At 54.3% G+C, this 23,465-nt stretch overlaps 9 protein-coding genes across 10 annotated transcripts; 7 read left to right on the forward strand and 2 right to left on the reverse strand.

Moving 5' to 3' along the window:
* Positions 1 to 261: 261 nt before the first annotated feature.
* Positions 262 to 1,383, forward strand: KRP23_5779 (COP9 signalosome complex subunit 7; the record flags this gene model as incomplete). Its single annotated transcript, XM_067890886.1, has 6 exons — positions 262 to 496; positions 566 to 654; positions 726 to 812; positions 871 to 1,034; positions 1,103 to 1,267; positions 1,332 to 1,383. 6 exons carry the CDS (start codon positions 262 to 264, stop codon positions 1,381 to 1,383), a joined length of 792 nt encoding a protein of 263 aa, XP_067745296.1.
* A 124-nt stretch (positions 1,384 to 1,507) lies between these two features.
* Positions 1,508 to 4,538, forward strand: KRP23_5780 (ATP-dependent RNA helicase DHX8; the record flags this gene model as incomplete). Its single annotated transcript, XM_067890888.1, has 3 exons — positions 1,508 to 3,480; positions 3,864 to 3,924; positions 4,191 to 4,538. 3 exons carry the CDS (start codon positions 1,508 to 1,510, stop codon positions 4,536 to 4,538), a joined length of 2,382 nt encoding a protein of 793 aa, XP_067745297.1.
* Positions 4,539 to 4,999: 461 nt separating this feature from the next.
* KRP23_5781 (Ferric reduction oxidase 7, chloroplastic) lies at positions 5,000 to 7,375 on the reverse strand (the record flags this gene model as incomplete). The annotated part of the gene is made up of 1 exon (XM_067890889.1): positions 5,000 to 7,375. The coding sequence occupies one exon, from the start codon at positions 7,373 to 7,375 to the stop codon at positions 5,000 to 5,002; it is 2,376 nt and encodes a 791-aa protein (XP_067745298.1).
* A 1,154-nt stretch (positions 7,376 to 8,529) lies between these two features.
* On the forward strand, positions 8,530 to 10,558 carry KRP23_5782 (F-box/LRR-repeat protein 7; the record flags this gene model as incomplete). The annotated part of the gene is made up of 10 exons (XM_067890890.1): positions 8,530 to 8,692; positions 8,752 to 9,082; positions 9,167 to 9,218; positions 9,300 to 9,465; positions 9,531 to 9,606; positions 9,689 to 9,797; positions 9,882 to 9,998; positions 10,069 to 10,161; positions 10,238 to 10,320; positions 10,387 to 10,558. The coding sequence occupies 10 exons, from the start codon at positions 8,530 to 8,532 to the stop codon at positions 10,556 to 10,558; spliced, it is 1,362 nt and encodes a 453-aa protein (XP_067745299.1).
* A 229-nt stretch (positions 10,559 to 10,787) lies between these two features.
* KRP23_5783 (60S ribosomal protein L27) lies at positions 10,788 to 11,617 on the reverse strand (the record flags this gene model as incomplete). The annotated part of the gene is made up of 4 exons (XM_067890891.1): positions 10,788 to 10,866; positions 10,944 to 11,175; positions 11,249 to 11,364; positions 11,610 to 11,617. The coding sequence occupies 4 exons, from the start codon at positions 11,615 to 11,617 to the stop codon at positions 10,788 to 10,790; spliced, it is 435 nt and encodes a 144-aa protein (XP_067745300.1).
* A 496-nt stretch (positions 11,618 to 12,113) lies between these two features.
* KRP23_5784 (DENN domain-containing protein 5A) lies at positions 12,114 to 17,579 on the forward strand (the record flags this gene model as incomplete). 2 transcript variants are annotated; one of them, XM_067890892.1, is made up of 23 exons in its annotated part: positions 12,114 to 12,813; positions 12,887 to 13,065; positions 13,145 to 13,241; positions 13,313 to 13,362; positions 13,441 to 13,611; positions 13,705 to 13,785; positions 13,870 to 14,001; positions 14,063 to 14,160; positions 14,218 to 14,320; positions 14,392 to 14,433; positions 14,508 to 14,915; positions 14,985 to 15,326; positions 15,402 to 15,427; positions 15,506 to 15,613; positions 15,677 to 15,734; positions 15,838 to 15,936; positions 15,998 to 16,302; positions 16,361 to 16,490; positions 16,568 to 16,774; positions 16,836 to 16,967; positions 17,041 to 17,091; positions 17,156 to 17,227; positions 17,301 to 17,579. In XM_067890892.1, the coding sequence occupies 23 exons, from the start codon at positions 12,114 to 12,116 to the stop codon at positions 17,577 to 17,579; spliced, it is 3,870 nt and encodes a 1,289-aa protein (XP_067745301.1). The 2 variants fall into 2 exon arrangements, with proteins under 2 accessions (XP_067745301.1, XP_067745302.1); XM_067890893.1 differs by having other exon boundaries at positions 15,680 to 15,734.
* Positions 17,580 to 17,688: 109 nt separating this feature from the next.
* KRP23_5785 (Ran-binding protein M-like protein) lies at positions 17,689 to 19,211 on the forward strand (the record flags this gene model as incomplete). The annotated part of the gene is made up of 6 exons (XM_067890894.1): positions 17,689 to 17,939; positions 18,005 to 18,121; positions 18,185 to 18,596; positions 18,669 to 18,786; positions 18,849 to 18,986; positions 19,057 to 19,211. 6 exons carry the CDS (start codon positions 17,689 to 17,691, stop codon positions 19,209 to 19,211), a joined length of 1,191 nt encoding a protein of 396 aa, XP_067745303.1.
* A 164-nt stretch (positions 19,212 to 19,375) lies between these two features.
* KRP23_5786 (Ran-binding protein 9) lies at positions 19,376 to 20,908 on the forward strand (the record flags this gene model as incomplete). The annotated part of the gene is made up of 5 exons (XM_067890895.1): positions 19,376 to 19,623; positions 19,696 to 19,812; positions 19,874 to 20,282; positions 20,360 to 20,600; positions 20,682 to 20,908. 5 exons carry the CDS (start codon positions 19,376 to 19,378, stop codon positions 20,906 to 20,908), a joined length of 1,242 nt encoding a protein of 413 aa, XP_067745304.1.
* Positions 20,909 to 21,952: 1,044 nt separating this feature from the next.
* On the forward strand, positions 21,953 to 23,426 carry KRP23_5787 (Ran-binding proteins 9/10-like protein; the record flags this gene model as incomplete). Its single annotated transcript, XM_067890896.1, has 3 exons — positions 21,953 to 22,344; positions 22,429 to 22,807; positions 22,887 to 23,426. 3 exons carry the CDS (start codon positions 21,953 to 21,955, stop codon positions 23,424 to 23,426), a joined length of 1,311 nt encoding a protein of 436 aa, XP_067745305.1.
* Positions 23,427 to 23,465: the final 39 nt, after the last annotated feature.

Here is a 23,465-nt window from a genome sequence, read left to right on the forward strand (position 1 = left end):
CAGCGTCCGGTTCCCGTCCATTGCGGCACTGGTTCGTGTCTGGTTGGCCATATCTCCTTCCAATGTGTTTCAAGAGCGCGTCTTCGCGACTGGAGGCATTGCCACGAGCAACCTACGCAAGAACGGACAACGAGCACGCAGGGATGCAAGTGCTATTGAAATACCATTGAAAAGAGATCTACGATGGGTACATTATGTGGTGCACACTAATACACACTTTTGTTAGATTTGACTCAGTTTTGTATCTGGAAGACGTTAGTGATGGCGTTCGACGCAGCGGGGGCAGCGAGTCTCGAGCAATTCACGCTGCTGGCCAAGAATGCGCGCGGCCGCGCGTGCGTGGCGCTGATCCAGCAGGTGCTGAGCAACAAGAAGCTCTTCGTGTTCCGCGAACTGCTAGACATGGACAACGTGGAGGCGCTGCGCGGGTCGGAGTACACCGAGCACTACGAGCTGCTGCGCATCTTCTGCTTCGGCACGTACAACGACTACGTCGGTGGGTGCAATGCAATAGTATGGGGTTATATATGGACAGAGTATTGGCGACTGATGCTGACTATTGCAGCCCGGAAGAACGAACTGCCGGAACTGACACCGCAACAGGTGAACAAGCTCAAGAAGCTCACGACGGTGTCGCTGGCGCACAGATTCAAGGTAGTGGCAGCTGAATATTTGGAATTGGCCTTTGAGGTGTGGACTCACGGAGGAATGCTGCTGCTTCTCAGAATATCCCGTACGATACGCTGATGCAGGATCTGGGTGTGTCGACGGTGCGCGAAGTGGAAGATATCCTCATCGACACCATCTACTCGGTACGGACGAGGACGTAGATTGGTGTTTGGTTGCTGTATTTACAGGTGCCGGTTGTAGGGTTTGATTCAAGGCAAGCTGGACCAGAAGTCGCGCTGCTTCGTCGTCAAGTACGCAGTTGGACGTGATACGCACCATGAGGACATTGATGACATGATTCAGAAACTCACCAACTGGAAGGCACAATCTGCGGACATTTGCGAGAAGATCAACTCGATTCTCAAGTAGGAGTCGCTGCGGAGCGCGGTGTCTAGCTTGGAGTATTTTCTAACATTGTTACTGTTGATGCCAGTCTGGCGGAGAAGCAGGAGGAAGACGAGCGAACCCGGGAGGAGGGTATTCGCACCAAGATGGCTTCTCGTACAAGTGAGCGAGGCAAGGGCTTTGCTAGTGCTGGTGGAAACGTCCGCCCAGGCGAAGACTTCAATCTGTACTCGGATGCCGGGCCACGACGAGGGTGAGCACTGTAAATACCCTTCTTTTTCTTGCCTCGTGTTTCTTACGACGTGTCTGCTGAGCAGAGCACCTTCCAAGCAGCGCATGCACTCGATGGGCCGCAAAGGCCGGATGTAGGAGCGACACGCAGCCCGAAAGCGCTTATAAAAGCAATTTTTTTGCATCAAAAATCGCATCAGCCCAATTTTCACACTGCCTTTCTCTTGGTTTCAGTATTGCCACTTTACCTCCAACCAAAAGCATGGCGATTCCTAGTCGTGGCAATGGTGCGCAGCGCAAGCGTCCGATGTCGTCGGGCCCGAGCTTCACGCACCACAAGAAGCGTCCGCACGCGAGTCCAGCCATCACGGAGCTGCAGCGCACGCGCCAGCGCCTGCCCATCTACGCGCACCGCAGCCGAATCATCGAGGCCGTGAATGGCCACCAAGTCGTGATCCTCGTGGGCGAGACGGGCAGCGGCAAGACGACGCAGATTCCGCAGTACATATGGGAGAGTGACCGCGCCCACGCCCGTGTGGCCATCACGCAGCCGCGTCGCGTAGCGGCCATCACCGTGGCCCAGCGCGTGTGCGAGGAGGCGAACCGCGGCCCGCTGGGCGACGCCGTGGGCTACTGCGTGCGCTTCGACGACACGACGTCCAAGAACACGCGGCTCAAGTTCATGACGGACGGTATGCTAGTGCGCGAGGCACTGCTGTCCCCGACGCTCGAGAGGTACTCGGTGGTGGTGCTGGACGAGGCGCACGAACGCACGCTTCAGACGGACATTCTGTTCGGCATTGTCAAGCGCGCCATGCGCAAACGCAAAGACCTCAAGGTCGTGGTCATGTCGGCGACGCTGGACGTGGCGCTGTTCCGCAGATTCTTTGCGGACTTTGAGCCGTCGGTGATTCAGATCCCGGGGCGGATGTTCCAGGTCGACGTATTCTACACGGCCAAGACGCAGCCGGATTACTTGGACTCAGCCTTGGTGGCGGTGCTGCAGATTCACTTGGACGAGAAGACGAGCAATGGCAGTATTCTCGTGTTTCTCACGGGCCAGGAAGATATTGAGACGCTGGAAACGCTGCTGGAAGAATACGCGCGGTCACTACCTGCTGATGCGCTGAAGCTCATGGTGTGCCCGATTTTCGCTGCCATGCCGCGCGAGCAGCAGATGAAGGTGTTTGAACTGGCACCGTCAGGGGTGCGCAAGGTGATCCTCGCCACGAATATTGCAGAGACGTCCATTACCATCAACGGTGTTCGATTCGTCGTGGACACGGGGCTCGTGAAGCAGCGCTCGTTCGTGGCCTCGAGCGGTATGGAGATGCTGCAGACAGAGTCCGTCTCGAAGGCGCAGGCTTGGCAGCGTACGGGTCGTGCTGGACGAGAAGCTCCGGGTATTTGCTACCGACTGTTTCCAGAGGAGACTTTCGAGCAACTTCCGGAGCGGGCGATTCCGGACATTCAGCGTGTGAGCTTGGAGGTGGTGGTGCTGCAGCTGAAGTGCATGGGCATCGACGACGTGCTGGGCTTTGACTTTATTGAGAAGCCCCTCAAGACGTCCTTGGTCAAAGCTCTTGAAAAGCTGTATGCCCTGGGAGCGTTGGATAACAAGGGCAAGCTGACTACACGCGGCCGACAGATGGCTGGACTGCCCGTGGAGCCAATGTACGCTGTGATGCTGCTGAAGGCGACGGAGTTGGGCTGTGCCGAAGAAGCGCTGAGCGTGGTGGCTATGCTGTCCGTCGAGTCCATCTTCTACTCTCCTCGCGACAAGAAGGCGGAGGCGGCGCAGTCGCGCGCGCGGTTTGTTGCGTACGAAGGCGACCAGATCACGCTGCTGAACGTCTTCAACGGGTACACCCAATGCGGAGCGAAGCAGCGCAACAAGTGGTGTCGTGACCACTACATCAACTACCGTGCTATGACGCGTGTGGAGAGCGTGCGGCTGCAGCTGAAGGGGTACCTGGAGAAGCTGGAGCTGCCCATCGATTCGAGCTTCCCCGACATCGACCCGCTGCGCAAGAGTATCGTGGCCGGCTTTTTCCTGAACACGGCCATGCGGTCAGTCGCTGAGGGCCTGGGTGGCTCTAAGACCGCGTACAAGACCATGTGCGGCCGGTCGGAGATCGTCAAGGTGCACCCGTCGTCGTCGCTATTCATGCGCAACCCGCCGCCCAAGTGGGTGGTCTACAACGAGCTGGTGTTCACGAGCAAGCACTACATCCGGTCGGTGGTCGTGATCGAGAAAGAATGGCTCGTGGAGCTAGCCCCCACGTTCTTTGCCAAGAAATCGGCCGTGGAGAAATAGACGCAAGTAGAGCAGCGTAGTGAATGCAACAATCTGCATGTTGAAGCGGTGTGTAGCCATGTCCTTGTTCCATACTTACATAGTGTTCCGCACCACCTTACTTTCGGCAGCTCACCGTAGCCACCACCGTTTTCACCTATTCTTTGTATGTACCTGCGATACTAGATCCCCTTACCCTATCCTAGCTCATCGTCTCCATACAAAGCTAATCTAACGCGATCGACTTGGGCAGGTAATATAAACTTCCAAAGGTCTCTGCCACTGGGCGTTGGCCGCCAATCGATTGGGTCCCAGTCCGCAGCACAGTCGTCGTGTACGCCGCCCACACCTTCAGTCCCTCGCTCGTTCAATTCATCCGACTGGTACGTGAGGAACTTGATGCCCTGCGCCCGCCTGCGCCTCCGTTCCCCCATGCAGCCTGCCCATACAACAGAGAGAGACCGCGCACCTCGCAGCTCAGACAGGCGCTCTGCAGACACAGGACGACTCAAAGCTCCCAGTAGACGCACGAATGTCCAGGAGCGATATGGGATTTTAAAGGGGGGAATGGGGACAAGGCGGCGGACTATTTATCTATAGGTGCAGGATTATTTTACTGACGAGGGTTGTTGCTGTTTGGTGACTATAGAACTCTGTTAAAATGGTCGCTTCCGCCGGTCAGCCTACTCGTCTCTACGTCAAGGGTGTGTTCCTTGGCTACAAGCGCGGCCTGCGCAACCAGTACTCGCACACGGCGCTGGTGAAGGTCCAGGGCCTGACCGACAAGAAGGACGTGGACTTCTACCTGGGCAAGAAGATCGCCTACATCTACAAGGCCAAGTCCCTGAAGAACGGCTCCCAGTTCCGCGTCGTGTGGGGCAAGGTGATGCGCGCCCACGGCAGCAACGGCGTCGTGCGCGCCAAGTTCGCCAAGAACCTGCCGGCCGAGGCCATCAGCAAGAGCGTGCGCGTCATGCTGTACCCGAGCCGCGTCTAAGTGCGTGCGGTGACTCGTGCGTTCTCAGCAGCTTTGGTAGCCAAATGACAACGAAGAGGGATTGTGACAACACATCGAACGGCGTTGCCTTGACTTTCTTTTCACTTCTTGCCTTCGCGTTGGTGCTCAACATTCGCAGTTTGCGCTGTGCTATCCACTGGTTTCTGAGCTTCTTCTCGCTGTTGGATGCTTCAGCTTTACTGTGCAGGGAATTGTTTGGTTTCTTGGGCTGCGGATAATTTCCATTCTCCATTGTCAACCTGCTGAGAACTGTAATGGCAGTGTGCTGAAAATCGAGCGAGGAGAGGATAGAGATAAACACTGATGCTGCAGTTGAAGACAAAAGCAACGGGCGCTCCACGCATTCCAAGAAGCACCTTACTAATTAGGTTTTAACGACGAAAGCGGACGGACGGTGGGCGTGACGACACATACGCACTTGGCTAAGCAGTTGGGTAGTTCTACATCTCAAACTCCTCATAGTGCACATCGAAGATGCCGGCGAAGTTGGAGGCCTCCGTTTCCACGGCGTGGATAAGACCCATGGGGCCTGATACCCACGTGCCGATGCCAGTAATGTTGACGGCGAAGTTGTGCGACTGCTCCTTCACGACCTCGTTGAACAGCTCCTTCACATTCAACCGTGAGCGGCTAACAGGGTGGTGGAACTGAACCTCCTGGCCATCGAACGAGAGCGAGTGCGAGTACTCCGAGCCGCCACGGTCGACATTGGCCATCGTCTCCTGCGGGCCGTAGCTGCCCAGAGTAGGCATGAGGCGCGACTTCTCCATCCGGCTCATAGAACGCGGGGTGGGCTCAGTGAAGACCACGGCCCAGCCAACAGAGGCTCCCGCAATCATGATGAGAACCTCCACGACGCGCTGCATTGGCCACATGTTCTGGTTAATGCGCAGAGCGCCCAGGATCGGGTAGTTGTACCGGATTAGGAACAGACACCAAAAGCTGCAAGTGAACGTCACGAAGAACAGCAGCATCTGACGAGGCACAGACCGTGACGACTGAAAGAACGGACGCGTGGGGACCATGCTCGTGTCGTCCATGGGCTTGAGAGAAATGCCGTTGGGGATGCCTACACCGCCAAGGTGCTGGTCACCCGTAAAGCACAGACGAACCTTGAACTTCACATGGTCCGGGTCGTACTGCTCAATGGCATCGAGAAGAGGCTCGAACTCGTGAAAGATACCGATCTCGCGAGACGTCCAGTGGAAGTACACCTGCGTGAACTCCATGTTCGGGTCGTTGTTGCGCATGCAGTCCAAGATCTTGCCGACAATACTGATGACGGGGGTCGCACCAATACCACCAGCCACGAACACGAGCGCAGGGTAGTGCTGGAAGTCGTCGGACATCTTACCGTAAAACCCGTCAACGTAGATGAGTGGCATCTTGCGCTCCTCTCGCGCCTGAATAGCCACTGCATACAACGACTTGGTCCAGTTTCCAATGCTTTTGACGTGCACCGTGAAGGTGTCCTCGTACTCAATCGGCGACGAGCTGATACTGAACGGGTGCCACTGCGTGTGTGACAGCAGTGGAATACGCAGGTACACGAACTGGCCAGCATGGTAATGGCCAGACTTGCCGGGCGATCGGCGAAACACCAGGCGCGTGATCTCACCGGGGATGGCCTCCAGGTCGACAACCTCGCACGGCATGCGGCTCTGGCTTCGAGCTAGAATGCGGTGCATGACAAAGAGGCACACGGCCGGGTACATCCAGATGACGAACTGCGAGAAGTGCAGCGCGCTGAAGAAGAGCACGAAGATGAAGAGGTGGTGGCAGTAGTAGAACACGTCGTAGTACTTGCGGCGAATCGGGCTCAGCGACGTCACGCCGATGATGAGGCAGCACAGCAGCGCCAGTTGGCCGCAGAAGTTCTGGAGACGCGATTTGCCCTCCGTCCCGTAGTCACAATCCAGGCACGGGAAGGCGGACGCGATGAAGGTGCCGCTCTTGAGCCACGCGTAGTAGTACGGGATGGCGTGAAGCGCCACCATGGCCACGGTGAAGAACCCAATCCAGCGGTGGTACTTGATGGCGTGCGAGTAGTCGATGCCCATGGAGATCATCCAGAACGAGTTCCTTGTGGCAGGGATGATCAACAGCGAAAAGCACAACACGGCGTTGAAGCCGAAGACCTTCCCCACGAGCCGGAACACGGACGCTGCGTCAGTCGATTCGGCCTCCACGAGGTCGTCGTAGTTGCGCGAGAAGACGGCCGCGAACCAAATGGCGTTCAGTCCGAGGAACACGAGCGTACAGACCGACTCGGCGTACGAGATGTTGATAGTGCCCACGAAAATCTTGCGCTTGAGGAACCGCATGACGGTGCGATGCGCACCCGTGGGTACAGGCGGGAGCGCGTCCCCCAGCGCGAGCGCCATGCCGCCGATCATGAACGGCAGGCCGATGAGCACGTAGTTGACGACGAACTCGACGACTTCGCGGTGTCCGCCGACCCACGCGGCGTCCTCGACCGTGGCCCCGAAGAGAATGTAGAGTTGGTAGCGGAAGCCCACGCGGTACTCGGGCAGCTCGTGGTAGATGATGGCGAAGATGACGAGGGTGGCGCACAGGCCCACGGTCAAGAAGGGCCACGTCTTGTACGTCTTGTCCACGGGCGTGCCGTACACGAAGGGCGTGGCGAGCTGCGACGGCTTGCCGGCCATGTTGGTGCCGCTCACGCTGAGCGCGAAGAATTTGCTCTCGCCGCGGCTGCTGTCATTGGCGGTGCTGTAGCCCGCGGGCGGCTGGCGCAGATCCAGCGAGTCCGCGGGCGAGTCCAACACGTTGCTGTCCATCGAAAGGTTCACCATGGTCGGCTGCGGTGAGGCGGGGGTGGAGGCGAGTTCCTGACTGCTGCTACTGGGGGGTCGGCGAACGGATGTAGAAGCGTGAGCCTAACACGCTCACGGCGTTAAGAGACTCGGAACGACTGGGCGACTGCGCTACGTAATCGGACAATGCGGTGGTGTCCTTGCGGCTGGTCGGGCGAATTGGGCGATTGAGAGTGCCGTCTTGGCTGGACACATCGCAGGATGCGGCTGGTGCCTCTAGCCAGCGTGCCTTTTCCACTGGTACAGCAGAGTTCAGCGCTTGATCTTGGCGACTGTATGGAATACCTACCCCGACTGCATTAACCACCAGCCGGATACCGCGAACAGAGTGATCCTCCCCATCCGTACTGGCGGTACGTATCGAAATGTGACGATGTTTCTTTTCGGCAGCATGATCGAGTCGCGCATTTTGATAGGCATTCATCGCAGCAACTACTGCAACTATACTGCTGCTGCTGTTGTTCTAATACGCTTGCTGCTTTGAGGTAACTGGATGAATACAAACCTTGTCTTGGGTGGGCTACGTATTATGGAACACCGTTTGGTTTCCTGCGTAGCAGGACAATCGTATCGATATCTGTATTCAAGGACTCACGACACGAATCACGATGACTACAGCACCAAAGCCTGATCGCTTGTTGGTGAATGGAGAGGGTTAAACTTTAACGTTGCTCGGCAAAGTCACGTTCGGCTCGAAAACACTGCTTGTGATCCGGAGACAACGAGTTTTACCGTTTTGGTCTTGGAAATGGCGTTGAGTTGCGCTTTCGAATGCATTATCGTCAATAGAATGAGTTGTCCTCTAGCGCAGCATGCATTCGAGCCCACCGCGTTGCAGATCAAAAGCTTTGATTCAAAAACCGTTTTCTAGTGGTACGAGTGTGCATGTAGACGTTCTATTGCATGTACGGCCGAGTGAGCTCAACAAATGCCACACAACGTGAGGAAATGTTAACGCATGTACTGTATTGCTCGGTGAATGATAGCGCTAAGCCTTCGGGTCGAAGCTCCTTCCGCGCGTACGAAGTTCGCTTTGCCATGCTTCTACACGCGCCACCAACCGTCATCATTTGCTTCCACGGTACACATCCTGACACCAAATCGCTATTGATTGTGCACCGATCTAAAACTCCATGGCTGGGCGGAAGCGCTCGACGCCGCCGCGCCCGAACAAGCAGCAGGTGGTCGTGAACGAAGAGGATAATAACGACAATGCCCCTCTTGCCACGATCCTCCAGCGGCGCCGCGCCGCAATATCCACTGCAGCCATGTCAAAACAGAAGAATGGGGCCAGCGGTACTGCACTTGACTTGACATGACCCGAGCAGATATCTGATACTGTGTGCTTGCTGCAGCCACGCGACGCAGGAAGACGCGCGTGGTTCCACCGTTGTGCGAGGTGGGCGAGCGCTGCATCATGGAGTTCCTGCCGGTCGTGCCCGACCGACTGCGCGCCGAAGCGGTGTGCAAGCGCTGGCGACGCATGAGCCAGCAGGACGTGCCGGTCACGGACCTCGATTTCGGCCAGGTGGCGGTGCGACCTTTGCTGAGACGTGACATCAGCGCAATGCTGGAGCGCGCCAACCAGAAGCTGACGCGGCTGGTCTTGCCCGATGCCCCTCTATTCGACGCGCACGTGGAGTTGATCATGCAGCAGCGGAGTCTCCGCGTCTTCCGAGCGCACAGGTGTGTGCTGTTGTTCGGCTGATGACTTGCTGCATATTGTCCAGATGATTTCGCTTCTAATCGCAATGTTTGGTGCGAACGAAGGATGCAGAAGAAACACATCTTCAACATCTTGAAGCGTTGCCGCAGGCTGGAGGTCCGTAGCGTGTCGTCAGCTTCACGCTGCTCGGGTTGGGTTCACGTGGATGGCTTACTTACTGCACGCTCACTTGTGTAGAGTTTGGAGCTGCTAGACTGCCGTGCCTTGACACTGAGTGGGTGGCCACGCGATGCTGTACAGCTACGCGAAGTGTTCCTAAATGGATGCAACTTCGTTACCAACCAAGCAGCTAGTTCACTGATCAAAGTCTGCGGCGGCACGCTGGAGAAAATCATTTTCACCGGTACGCTCGTGGAGTCAACTTTAGTGATGGTGGTGAGGCTGACCTGGTGTGCATTGCTTCTACAGAAGCCATGAGCATGGATTCGCACATTTTCAAGGACGTCGCCAGGCATTCAGTGAAACTAGAGGAGCTGACAGTAAGGTGTGTAGATCGTATTGGCGGTGCTGTGTCTCGCTCCGGCTGCTGACGCTTGTTTTATCCGGTTGCTTTCGAGAACATGCAGTAATTCTAGCAGCATCCAACTCAGCGACCTCCAAACCTTGACTGAGGCTCTTTGGGGCTCGCTGCGCTGGATAGACCTATCATCATGCCGCGGTCTCTCTTCATTTCCAGTATGCCCTGTTAGCGCTCTTTGGTTAGACAATGCCTTGGCAGTCAGCTCACAGTGCTTATGTTTTGCCTACGCGTGTCAACAGAGTTCGGCCAACTTGCCGCATCTGGAAGTGCTGATTCTGGACAAGACTAAAATCAACGATGACGGTTTGCGTGCACTCTCTCAAGTCGCTCCTTCGTTGCGCTACCTTTCCCTTCAGGTACGCGCTGCATTGATAAAGCGAAGCTGCAGCATGCAATATGACATGGGAATCGGCTGTACTGCTGCAGGACTGCCGGGCCATCTCCGACGATGGGGTCACTGCCATTGCGTCTTCAGATGGTTCGGAAGGATGCACAAACTTGGAGCTGGTCGACTTGAAGGTTTGTAGCAATCCGTCAGTGTACAGTAATCGGTCTCATGGCTGACCCTCTGATCTTTGTGCGAACGTCTCCTCAGGGCACGCCTGTGACAGACACAAGCTTAGAGGCACTTGAAGCTCAGTGCCCTCGACTTCACCTGGTTCGCGTTGACTCATGTCGGTCAGTTTCCCGAAAAATGAGGAGGAAGTACAACGAGAGAGGGCGACGCATTCTCGCTGGGAGCAGGCTTAGCAAGTGCGAGCGAATCTATGCCGAGCGGAAGAAGATTGAGATGATCGATTCTAGCAAGAGCGACAGCGAGACCAACGACGACTCCGAAAGTGACCAAGATGCAGACGGCGACTATGTGATCCAAGTCCGACGAGCTGCTGCCTCGTACAGGAGACGACGACGATGAACTTCTTGCTAGTCATTCATCTGTAAGTGTTGAAGGGAAACTGAATATATGGCATTCGAAGCAACGGCGCGATACACTGCTACCGCGTGCAGCAAAGTTTGCCGACACCTTTGAAGACAACAACAGCTTCATGGTTTGTTTCCTCGAAACGGAACGGAACTGGAATGGGCTGCATTTATGTTAATACCCCGATTCCCACCAGCCTCTAGACGCAAACAACAGCTTGCACTTAGAAGCGGAGCTTCTTGAAGAAGAAGCTGACACCAGCAGCCTTCTTCTCCGACTTGCACGCGGCCTGGTTCAGGTAGCTGCGCAATAAAAAAATAAGACAAAAATCAGCATCCATTACAGCGGACTGTGTGCAGTAACTGCTCCAAGGACGTACCGCTCCTCGAACACCTTCTTGATGGTCTTGCGGGACTCGATGCGGGTCTCCGGGTTGGCCAGCACCTCTTCGTCCAGGACCTTCTTCAGGTCGATGTCGGCGACGTAACGGGTAGGCATGATGTGGTTGTAGTTGACGTACTTGACGAACGGTTTCACCTTGGAGCGCTTCTTGAGCTTGTTCTTGCCCATGGAGCGCGTCACCTTGCGCGGGTAGCGGTCAATGCCGGCAACTGGACAAAGATACATAAAGTCAGTCTTGGTCGCTCTCTTAATGGCGAAACCTGTAATTGATAATTCGCGTACCGATGGCGTGGCTGAACTTGCGGTCGCCATGGCCCTCGTCGTAGGTCTTCACAACGATAGCCTTGCGGCCAGCGAAGCGGCCGTTAAGCAACACAACAACCTTTCCGTTCTTGACACTATAGAGCAGTAGTAGCACACATGTGCGTCAGTTTTTCTGTCCTTTAACTCCCTGTTGGCTGTTTCCTGTGCTCTCCGCCCGCCCGCTTTCTCTCTCAAATCAGATCTGTCCACTGCTAGTGATCGCCCCGTCATCGTCCCAGGGGCTCTGTCCTCGCTGCTTTGTTAACGTCTCCGTGCACTCGAGAGAAGGAGAGCGGGCGAAGGCTGCCAGTCTATCTGCCTGCCTGTGTCATTCACTTACATGCCCATGTTTGCTTTTCTTGGGAGTTTTGGTGCAGTTCCGTACTGCTGGCGGCTCGCATGAAGCGAGCCCAAAAGCCAGGGCCAACCAATCGTGCGATCCCGTCGCTGATTGGCTCTTTCCCCCCGATCGCTCGGTTCGCTGCGGCCACCGGCGGTTCACTGAACCGCGCCAGGGATAGGTCTACGAGTGAACCGCTTAAGTGGTGTGCACCACATGTGGTATATTTGGGTTTGTAGCGTACATGTATCCAGTTGCTGCTTCGCTTCAGCCATACGCCGCATGCGCTTCCTGCTGCGCCACCGATACCCCGTTGCTGCTTGGAGCGGGGTCTCAACACCTGCGCACGCCTCCTAGCGTAATCAGCGAGCGGTTTCAGCGTTTCAAGCGCGTGCTGCGATGGATTGTGCTGGTCACGAATATAAATAGTAGGACGACCGCCACTAGCTGCCGCGTTGTCAGTCTCCTCTTCGCTGGTCTCGAGCCTTGACGTGCCGCTGCGTCATGATGATGTTCTCGCGCGCGAGCCACTCGCCCGTGGTGCAGCTGCAGTCCTTCCGCAAGCTCACGGAGATGATGCACGCGAGCGCCGAGAACCAGAGCTGCGCAGACTGCACGTCGCGGCTGAGCGACTCCATCTGGGCCAGCACCACAGTCGGCGCGTTCCTGTGTATCCACTGCGCCGGCGCACACCGCAAGCTCGGGGTTCAGCTCTCTAGGGTCAAGTCACTGCATCTCGACACCTGGACGGACGAAGAAGTGGCGGCCATGAAAGGCGGCAACAAAAGCGTCAACGAGATGTACAGCAAATACCTTGACAAATGGCTCCAAGTGGACGCATCGCTCGAGCTGCTGCCCAATACAGCGACAGACGTTCGCGAGAAATGCATCCGCGCCAAATACGAGGACAGGCAGTTCACCAAGCTCCCACACGCGTTTGGATCGAGCGAAGAGAAAAATCAAGATAGCCCGGAAAACCCCGAGGAGCCAACTTCTTCCACTGCGTCTGGTGGGCTCGCGAAAACATCCTCTTCGCCGTCGCAGGGGTCGCCTACAGACAGGAATCAGCAGCGAGCGTCCGGTCAAAAGTTGCAAAGCGCAGAGCCGGCTGTGGTGAAACCAGGTAGTGTTATTGAAGTGACCAAGCGCTTTCTCAACTATTTCGTCGTCGTAGGTCGTGGCGAATTGATTCGCGACCAGAACAGTAAGTTTTCGGTACTTGTTCTGCTGCTTGCATTTTACCTCACTAATGAGTGATGCGCTTGCGCTACTTGTAGTCGAGAAAACGAAGAGTCCTACTGCGATACGATTCCTACCAGCTGTGCTTGACATGTTCCCGGACACGTATGGGGACGCGCCACTACCGGCGCACATTGCTGACTTTGCCTTTCCCGAAGGGTTTATGCTGAGCAAGTCCTACGTCGCACCCGAATTTTTTTCGTTTGTTCTTACGAACGTAAGTGGGGTCAAGATTTATGCATGCGCGCTTAAATTTTACGAGGAACTCCATCCCTTGGAAGTTGTATCCTTGATAGCACCGCACTATCATCGACAACGTCACCGGCGTCGACCCTCGAATGGACTTCACCAGCCTGACGAAATTGATGACAACCAACGCACTCAACTGCCACAGTGGGTGCAAGATCTATCTGGAGACATATCGAGCGCACCGGGACCCGTGTTTTGTCCAAAATGCATCGTAGTAACGTCACACTACCCATATTTTTCCGCGTTTCGGCAATTTCTTCAGCAGGTAAGAGCTGTGATCACCTCCACTCTCCCAAGGCGTCGTGGAGCACTTATAGGAACGTGTGTGTTACTATTTTGCTAGATTTACCGAGTAACGCTGTCCGAATCGCCTATGCCAATCGAACGATACATCGCTAATTTCTTGGTGGAAATTCCGCTGCCCCCTCCGGGTCAGATCCAAGTCCAATTAACCCTACCGGATCGCAATTTGATTATATCACGTCCTCCAAAGAACGAGCTGCCCCTGGTCGATGTAAGTACCGTCGCAGTTGTGCTAACGTTAGATGCAGAACATGTGTGGTTGGCCAGGCAGCTTACGTACTGATCACTGATGCCATTTGCTCAGTTTCCTTTTCGACCATTGTTTCAAGTCCTAGATCTCAACAACGTCTTGCTCGTTTTCTCATGCATTGCCCTGGAACTTAAGGTATGATCAACTTGTTTTTTTTTTTACTTTTGTGCGCAGTCCAAATGCAAGAGCTAACGAGTCGATCACTCCTGGTGCCTCTAGGTTGTATTATGTTCTAAGCATATTGGCCTCCTTACTCCGGTATCAGAAGCACTCCTAGCAATGTTGTTACCATTCTCATGGCAAGGGGCATATATCCCCGTCCTTCCGACGTCTCTTTTCGACGTCATTGACGTACGTAGTCAAATAAATTGGGTGACTGTTTTAGACTTATAAACATCGTCTGGTGATGCAGGCACCCGTTCCCTTCCTGGTTGGCACGCACTCAGACTGCCTCAAGCATGTGGCAGGCCGGACAACCAACGTCGTATTTGTCGATCTGGATCACAATCGGTTGGTTTTGCTGGAGTTCTTTGTTAACTGTTCTCAACTAACACTTCAACATCGCAGTGTAATCCCTGCAGTGGATGAATCAGGAAAAAGCATTTCGGTGCCCAAAATCCCAGATCGAGAAGGATCTAAGCTCCGTGCAAAATTGGTGGAAGTTGCTAGTGTACGTTGGCAATTGATGACGATCCTAGGGCGGAGCAGAAACTGATTGACAGTGCCGATACTATTCTCCAGATATTCGATCCGTACGCTGCAGGAATTAGTCGAGTAGACCTGGTCAGTGGTTTTGCCAACATTTACGAGGCTGTTCTTCAACCGTATTTTCCAGACTAACGTCTGCTTCCGTGCAGGCATTTCCAAACGAGGAGCACCTTGAGCCGATTGGCAATTTTGCCTCCGATCACGGACAGACTATTCCTCTGTTAACGTCGTATTCGGAGTCGAGCATGTCGGATTCTCTCAGCCCGCACTATTCCATTGGCAAGATCAAGCGTGGAAGACGGTCCAGTGCAGCATTTAGCCTTCCGTCTTCATCCCTGGCCCCGTCACCTTCGGCATCGTTTTCCCGAACCAACTCGGGTCTCAATCGACACAGTTTTTCCCTATCTACGTCGGGGAATTCGCCGACAGGAAATGATGCCAGTGGTGGGCTGACGGACAGCCGATACAACGAAACAGATAATTTTTCGACGGAGGGAGCTCGTAAAGCATTCTTACGCTTCTTCGTGACACTGCTAAAGAAATATGCAAGCTACCTGGTAAGTTGCTTGCGCTGTTGCTACCTAAGGCTTGGAATGGAGCTAATGATTTGCGTTGCTTGGAAACAGAACCCACCAACTGTACAAGGAAATTCAGGAACGCCAGCGCTGTTCGATAGCAAGCGATTCCTGCATGACAATTTCGATGCCGCGTCGCGTCCATTTGTTGCTCAGCTAATCGCAACGCAGATGTTCGACCGCTTCATTGAAGACCGTGTCTTCAGTCAGCAGCTTCCAGAGGTGTTATTCTTCGACCAGTCGATCAATCAGAAGCTCAACCGCTCCTTGACTATCGGCAAGAAGAAGTACGACTGCAGTTTCTTGGAGGACCGCTCTGATGAGATCCAAGAAACGTTTATTGCCCCGCCTCCGTCAAATATTGGTCTTCCAGATGATGGCACTGTTTACAAGGTATAGCTATGTTGCTTACTTTCTGAGCTTCAGGCATGCTCAAACTTACATTCGCTATTTCTATTTGCTATGCAGTACAAGGCATTCCCACGACTGAAAAAGTAAGTACCGATTGCTCACATTTCTTTGGGAAGTGCTTGATAGTAATTGCCACGTGTTCTACGTTTACCCTTGTATAGAACTTTATTCGGCAATGTACGGAAGCCGCGCGAGCTATATACCTCTCGGGAACAGCAGCGTAATGTATCTCGAGTGAGCTTCCACCAAGGCATGTTCACGGCGGCAAAGTAAGTGTGATGAGTGGAAACTGCTGTCAGGCATTGGTGCGAAACTGATTGTCGTTATTACAGCAGGTCTTTTATCGGCAATGGGGCGAGCTGGGAAGCTACTCGACATCTCATCATCAGCGTATGGTTTGATGATTTTTTTTAGTATTGGGAACTCGATTCGAATCTCAAACTAACGGTCAATGTTGCGTGTTTTGCGATGTACTCATTTGCATGAAAACTAGCTTCAGACGCAATTCCGAATGTATAGTGCTCGAAAGAAATACCGCAGACAGAGGAGTGCTGCTGTATTAATTCAGCAATGGGTTATTGCCCGGATGATGGTACTCTATTGCTAGGATTGACCTCATTGCTACGATCGGTACTGACCTGGGTTGGCTGCAGGGAAAAGCTGATCGCGAACGGTTTTTGGGCCTCCGAAGGCGAGCGATTATGATCCAAAAGATCTACCGCATGCACTTCGCTGTTTTTAAGTATCGTGTACAACGTGAAGCGCTGACCAAGCTACAATTTATGGCTAGAGGCTATATTGTGCATGCGCGGTATCAGCGCGTATACCGAGGTTTTCGCTGTCTTCAAGCGCTTTGGCGTGGTAGTTTCTACAAACACAGCTACAAAAACTTGAAGTATCAAGTAGTACGAGCTCAGAGCCGTGTCCGAGGCTTCTTATCGCGAAAGCACACTACCAGGTAAGTTGGTCTACGCTGCTCTATTCTTCAACGGGTCTACACTAACCAATATTTGCAGGTGGAAAGCAAGCGTGCTTGCAGAATGCCGCCGAAAGGTATATGATCTGTGGGACCGATGCGATATCCCCCTCTTCTATCGATCCAAGTTCTGGCTTACATTCAATCAATCAGACTTCTTCACTATTGGGGTGGGTTTGCGTATGAGAATGCCGCATCCTTCTGTGAGATTTTAACGCTTGCTTCTTGTAAAATTTGCACGATTTAGGTGCTTCACGAAGAAGAAACTCGACTCCAGACTTCGTGCACTGCAGCAAAGGTGGTTCAGGGAAATACAGACAAATGCCAAAGTTACGAGGCAGTACTCTCTCGTGACATTACAAAACGCGATGACATCCGAGAATCGGCATTGACTACCATCAAGCGCTTAGTGAGTCCAAAAACGAGGGGCCCTCACAAAACAATCAAGGAAATGGTAAGACAGATATTCCTAGTGCGCCCACAAAATCTAGTCTAACGGTTTCTATTCTGTACAGACCAACAAAAGAATGAATGCTGAGCGGAGTAGCATATGCATTGGGTTGAAGAAACACACACGGCCTTCGATCCGGTTAGAGTACTACAAGAAATTTGGCATCGAGGTGGACTCGAAAAAGAAGAAGAAAAGGGTGAGTCGCTGCTCTAAAACGTGTACCACGTTGCGGTGTGTGGCTCACGCGAATGCAATGTTGGTGATAACAGCTTGCAGCGCTTGTATGGACCAGTTACGAGATGGCAGACGTCAGTGCAGAGGTACCTTCACCGTGAAACTGCTCGAAGAGAATACGCAATGATATTAATGTATCGGTATCTTCAGGTTGTCGTGTCAACGTCGTCTAGTTCCGACCAGCCTCACCCTCTTCCAGCTCAAATCGATCATCAGAAGCAGGTACGGAAGTATAAGTGCGTGTCTGTGCCATTCAATTCAGCAGTTGAATCTAATCAAACTGCACGGATTCTAGCTTCGTCTCCGCGACGACTTGGCGTTTACAGTCAACGCGGCACTCAAGTCGATCCGAGTGTCCACCACAGGCTCTTCCAAATCACCGTCTCCCCCACATTTACCTAACGATCGCGCGCTCGTGGAGCTCCAGCACCAAGTGCGCATGCTCGCACTACAGAATCGTCGGCTCACTGGCGACCTCGCGGCCTCGAGAAGAGAGACGAGTGAGTTGCGTGTGGAGCTGCAGCAAGTGCAGCAACTACCGCAGCTGCAGCGCACCCGCTCCAGTATCATCTAGACCCTTCATATATCAAGTTTTTCTTCATGTTGAAGTTAATGTGGTGTGGTGCACACCACCGGATTTCGCTGCACGAGAAGCTCAGACACTTTCGCGACTCCCCGCCACCATGGCAACACATCTGCTCACCTTGGACGACGCCTTGCTGGCTCATATGCTGGGATTTGCAACGGCGCGAGACGTGGAGGCCATGACAGTAACCTCCAGCCTCGTGGCTCTGCACTTACTTCCGCGGTATCCCAAAATCTGGCGGGTTCTGTTCGCTCGCCAGTGGGAACAGCTCAATTTCTCACTGGATGCAGTGACGGAGGATGCCAGGAACCTCGAAGTGGACTCGCGACTGCGTGCACTTTTCCCACTGTAAGTGGGGATTTGTGGGTATTGCGACAGTTGGTAGGGGTATTAACTTTATAGTGGTGTGGTAGGGAGTGCACGGAGACTCGCATGTTCCAATTGCTGTCGCGTGCAATCGTCCCGTTGCCCTCGGGTATGGATATTGGCGAGACGCAGCGCTCGTTTGGGTATTCGGATACTCACCACAGGTACGATCATGACTGTTGACTGGTGCAGATGTTGACGAGAACTAACTGCTAGATGTTGAACAGGATTGTACCACTTGAAAAGAAGAATGGAGACGAGGACAATAATGATGTGGTGACTACGTTTGCCTTTGACGGCAAGCGCTTCGGCAATGACCGATCGGTACGCGCAAATTTGCCGTTCCCATCGACATTCTACATTGCAGTGTTCAAACGTCGAGTGCAAGATGCTTCTCCCCAAAAGGAGTCCTCTTCGTTCGTTTATCAGATCGGCGCGACGGCAAGCGGCTACTTTGAAATTAGCATCTCCGACCCTGTTTCTCGCCCCAGTCCCCACACACCAAGGAACGGCCGAATGGAAATGACAGCCATCGGCTTGGTCCCTTCGAACTTCCCACTAGTGGGGAAGCAACCTGGATGGACGATCCCGTCATTTGGGTACCATGGAGACAATGGAAAACTCTACTCGGCGTTTCCTGTACGTACGACGCATTTGTATTCGTTACTCCTCTTTGAGCTGACGTTGATCGGTGTGCCGTATGTGCGACAGTGGAAGCCGTTCGGGCCACGATTCGGCGTGGATGATACTGTTGGTTGTGGTATTCGACGCAGGGTGCAAGATGACGAGCGGCGTGTTTTCTTCACGCACAATGGGAGCTATGTTACATGTGAGTGCACCAATACGCATCCCAGACCCGCGATGGGCAATCTAACTCCCCCATTACTGCAGCACCTCACCTTCCAGGAGCTGGCCGGTGTATCCCGTGCGACAACGACTTCGAGTGGTTTCCCGCGGTGGGCCTCGACTCGCCGGACACTGTCCACGTCAACTTCGGCCAGGAGCCGTTCAAATGCGACCACGTGATCGGTAAGCATAGCTAAAGGTATGTACTTTCAACTTCACCCTGGCTAACCTCAACTCTGATGGTTTACTGCAGACGAGCTCTTCAGCGAATGCACGGGGACAAACGCGCTCGTGGCTTGGCACATACTGCAAAACGCCAACAAGGTGCGTTTCCGTGCCGCGCCCCGCAATTGCATCGACGCGTTCATCGCGAACGTCCTGGAGCGACGACGCCTGACCAGCATTTAAAATCCGCTGGTCAACAGCGAAATGAATGAAAAATGCCCAAATCAATTCAACCACTTCAACATGTAACCATTTGTAATGCAGCCATGCTCAGATTTGATAATCCTACCCAAGAGCATATCGCATGCCGTTACCGCGTATAGTTCAGATTCTGCTGGAACGCCATCATGGCGACGCTGACTGACCTGGGTGACGAGCTTCTGGCGCACATTCTGGCCCTCTCCACGCCGCGCGACGTCGAGTCTCTCACTGTGGCGTCGTATGTGGTCGCTCGTGACGTGGTGCCGCGGTTCCCCACCATCTGGAAGACCATATTCCTGCGTCGCTGGGAGGCGCTCAACTTCCCGCTGGATGGGGCGGCGCAGGGTGGCGCGATGCTCCAAATCGACACGAATCTGGACGCCCTGTTCCCCAGGTCAATCGACAATTATTGTATCTTTGGCAATTACAAGTGAAAACTGACTGTGAATTGGTTAAAACGTTGCAGCTCGTGCACCGAGAGCCGCAAGTTCCAGTTGCTGGCCCATGCCATCATCCCCGTGCCGTCCTATGCAGATATAAAGGAAACGCAGATGGCACTGGGATACACAGACGCATACCATCGGTTGGTAGAGTTTTGTTTGTTTTTGAGACAGAATTATTGATTTTTACTTCTGTGGTTGCAGAATTATTTCTCTGCAGGCTCCTGACTTGAGCGAGTCGCATGCCGTCAACTTTGCACTGGACGGTGGCATGCTGGGTGACGATCGGTGTGTTCGCGCCAATGTGCCGTTCCCTACGACGTTCCATGTTGCGGTGTATAAGCGCGACCCGACAGAAGAAGATGAAGCGCAGGGACAGAGCCTACCGGTTTTCCGGGTCGGCGTCGTTCCTGGCGGATACTTTGAGCTGACACTGATGAAGCGACAACATCGACATGGTAGAATCCCGCACCTCTTTGGTCAAGACTCTATGACGTCTATCGGCCTGGTGAACTCCAAGTTTCCGCTGGTAGGCAAGCAGCCCGGGTGGACCCGGAGGTCGTACGGATACCACGGCGATGACGGCCGCTTCTACCACGGGACTTCGTTCGAGGTAGGTGGCGCTTGGTTGGAGTATTATTCGTGTTGACAAACAGTTTGTACGCTGAATCTGATGTTGGCTTTAAGCAGGGCCGGCCTTTTGGTCCAATGTTCAAGGCTGGTATCACTGTTGGTTGTGGTATCCGCATCAACCCTCAGACAGGGACGATGTTTGTATTTTTCACCAACAATGGTGAGCTCATTTCTGGGGAGGAAGGTGCTTATGTTGAGTGTGAGCATCGGAACTGGTACCCTGCGATTGGCCTCGATTCGTACGACGCGGTGCACCTCAACTTTGGGCAGGAACCCTTTGTGTACAGCGATATCACAGGTATGGCGACGGTTTCCAATGTGGCTGGTGCTTGTGTATTCTTCACAGCTGATGGCGACGTCGGTTTGTGTGTTTTCGTAGACGAGCTGTTTGAAGAGTGTAGTGGCATGGCAATTACCGTATCGGAGCAACTGCAGTGGTACGACATTCAAGACTCGGACGGGGAAAGCTCAAGTGAAGACGAAGGCAATGAAGAAGAGGAAGAATCGGGAGATGGATTTGGATCGGACGTCTCCGACGAAGAGGTCAACGCCAGACTGATCATGCGCCTTCTTGCAATGCGGCGAGCAACGATGGATGCGGTTTGAAGTATAGTTTACTAAAGCACAAGAATGTCAGTGGTTGGTATTATATTGATGGCTTCGTCTAACCCGCATCATTGGAGGCTACGCAAGCAACACAGATGCACCTGCTCAGGTGATGAAGATCCGTGAGACGACGAAGTGCATGTACAAGGATCGTCTGATATGGGCTATGCCGCTTTTTCGTCACTGACAGCCCATGCCCCGTGCGCACATCGCACAGTGCTCTTCCAGGTGGTTGATCACTACCGAGTTCGAGAAGGATGACATTATCAACCTGTGCATGCACGCGATTGTGACAGCGTGAGCTTCACCCGCTCCGCAGGACAGCGGCCATCATGAGCGAGGTACTGGTACACGTATTGCACGTATTTGCAGCCCGCCGGTTGCGAGAATTTCCAGCTCTTGAAAGGCCGTTTACTTCAAGGTGCAAACCGCTTCCAACAGCGACAGCGCGATCGCTTCCACCTCCATTTTCGGTCGCTTTGCTGCTTGGGGCTGCGCGCGTTTCCTTGTCGGTGCAGGCGATGAACGTAAAGAAATGCAGCTTGCTGTTAAAACGCCATTGTCAAGCAAGATCTTTTGCCTCGAGCGGCGAGGGCCTCGCCGAGGCAGCCCACGAGGAAGCTGCGACTGCTGTCTGCTTCGTCGCGGTCCGCCACTCATCGCAGAGACGGCGCTGCAATCGTCCTAGCCGTGCGAGGATGATGCCAGGACTGGCAGCGCCGGTTGGCTTGCAGTATAACATGCAAAAAAGAACGCACTTGCAGAGCGCCGATTACGCTCGTGTCGGAACAGCCATCCGACTGAGCCGCTCGCAAACTGCATCATCCAATACCCTTCTTTACTTAGTACGTCCTCCATTGCATTTAGTATGGCAGTAAACTCCTCCAAAGCTATAGACCTTGATAAATCTATCGATAGTTGTGGCTAGCAAAATGGTTCATCCACGGTACAATGCCTTCGTACCCATCACCAATCCGCGCATTGTCGCAATTTCCGCCGGGCCGGCCAATGCGCACTGCAACTTCATTTTCGAATTGGAGCGCCATGTGCCAAGACCGACCATCACTCTCACTCAAGCGCGCTTGCAGCCGCCTCACAGCGCTGGACGATGAGCTGCTGGCGCTCGTTCTGCGCTTCTCGGCCGCGCGGGACGTGGAGGCGCTCACCGTGGCCGCGCGCGTCGTGTCACGGCACGTGCTGCCGTGCTTCCCGGGCCTTTGGCGCGCGCTCTTCGTGCAGCGCTGGACGACGCTCAACTTCCCGCTGGACGCCGAGGCCGCGCTCGAGGTGGAGCCTAAACTGCGCGCCCTCTTCCCGCCGCATACGACCGAGAGCCGAGTGTTCCAGCTGCTGGCCCACGCCATCGTGCCCGTTCCGTCCTACGCGGACCTCGAGCAGACCAAGAGGAGCGAGGGCTACAGCGAGGACAAGCACCAGTAAGTACAGAGGCAATGGTACTATTATAGTAGTTGGTGGTTGAAGGTGCAGGTGATTGACTGGCTCGTCCCTTGTGCGTACAGGATCCAATCGCTGCATGACGCGGACGCGAGGCCGTCGCACGTGGTCCGCTTCGCCTTTAATGGGGACGAGCTGGGGGATGACCGCAGTGTGAGAGCCAACGTGCCGTTCCCACCGACGTTCCATGTTGCAGTTTTTAAGAGAGAAGGCAAGCCGCTGTACCAGATCGGACTCGTGGCGAGCGGCTACTTTGAGATTCAGATCGTGCTTCGAGACACTCCAGTTCGTCCTCGAGAGGAGGAAGGGCAGCAGGAGGAGGCGCTGACGTCCTTGGGACTCGTTCCGGCGAGCTTTCCCTTGGTGGGGCGACAGCCTGGATGGAACCAGAAGTCGTTTGGCTATCACGGTGATGACGGTCGCTTCTATCGCCAGACGACGAGGGTAAGCTTTTCACAAGGGATTTGTGCCCAAGATCCATTTTCGCTCACTTTGCGCACGTCAAACTTGGTTGCCTTTGCAGGGGCGACTTTTTGGACCGCGGTTTGGCGTGAATGACACGGTCGGTTGCGGTGTGCGTCGCGATATGAAGACGACACACTCGCATGTTTTCTTCACCAGCAACGGTGAAGAGCTTGCCCGAGCTGATGAAAGCGACATCGAGAGCCCGTGCACGAGCTGGTACCCGGCGGTGGGAGTGGATTCGTACAACGAAGTGCGCGTGAACTTCGGACAGGAGCCGTTCGCCCACGACAGCATTGTCGATGAGCTGTTTGCTGAGTGTGATCCTAGTGTCGTTGCCGCGACAGACCTGCCATGGCACTACATTCGGGAATACAGCATCAACTGTTTGGTGTGGCGCCGCCAGCAGACTTGCGGAGCTCGGGCCCCCGACGCTGACGAGTGGAAGGATGCGCTCGCTGAAGAGAAGGAGGAGTATAAAGAAGAGACCTGCGTGAAGAAGTGGATGATGGGAATGCTCACGCGCCGCCAGCAAAACCGACTCGCATCGAGTGAAGAAAACGCGAATGAAGAGCGTGTTGCTGCACGACAGCTCTCGTAAGGAGGGTGCGCCGAAGTGGGCGGGGATTTATGAAAGCGC

This window comes from Phytophthora ramorum (assembly GCF_020800215.1).
Source record: "Phytophthora ramorum isolate Pr-102 chromosome Unknown Phyram_PR-102_s0005, whole genome shotgun sequence".
Taxonomy (NCBI): domain Eukaryota; phylum Oomycota; class Peronosporomycetes; order Peronosporales; family Peronosporaceae; genus Phytophthora; species Phytophthora ramorum.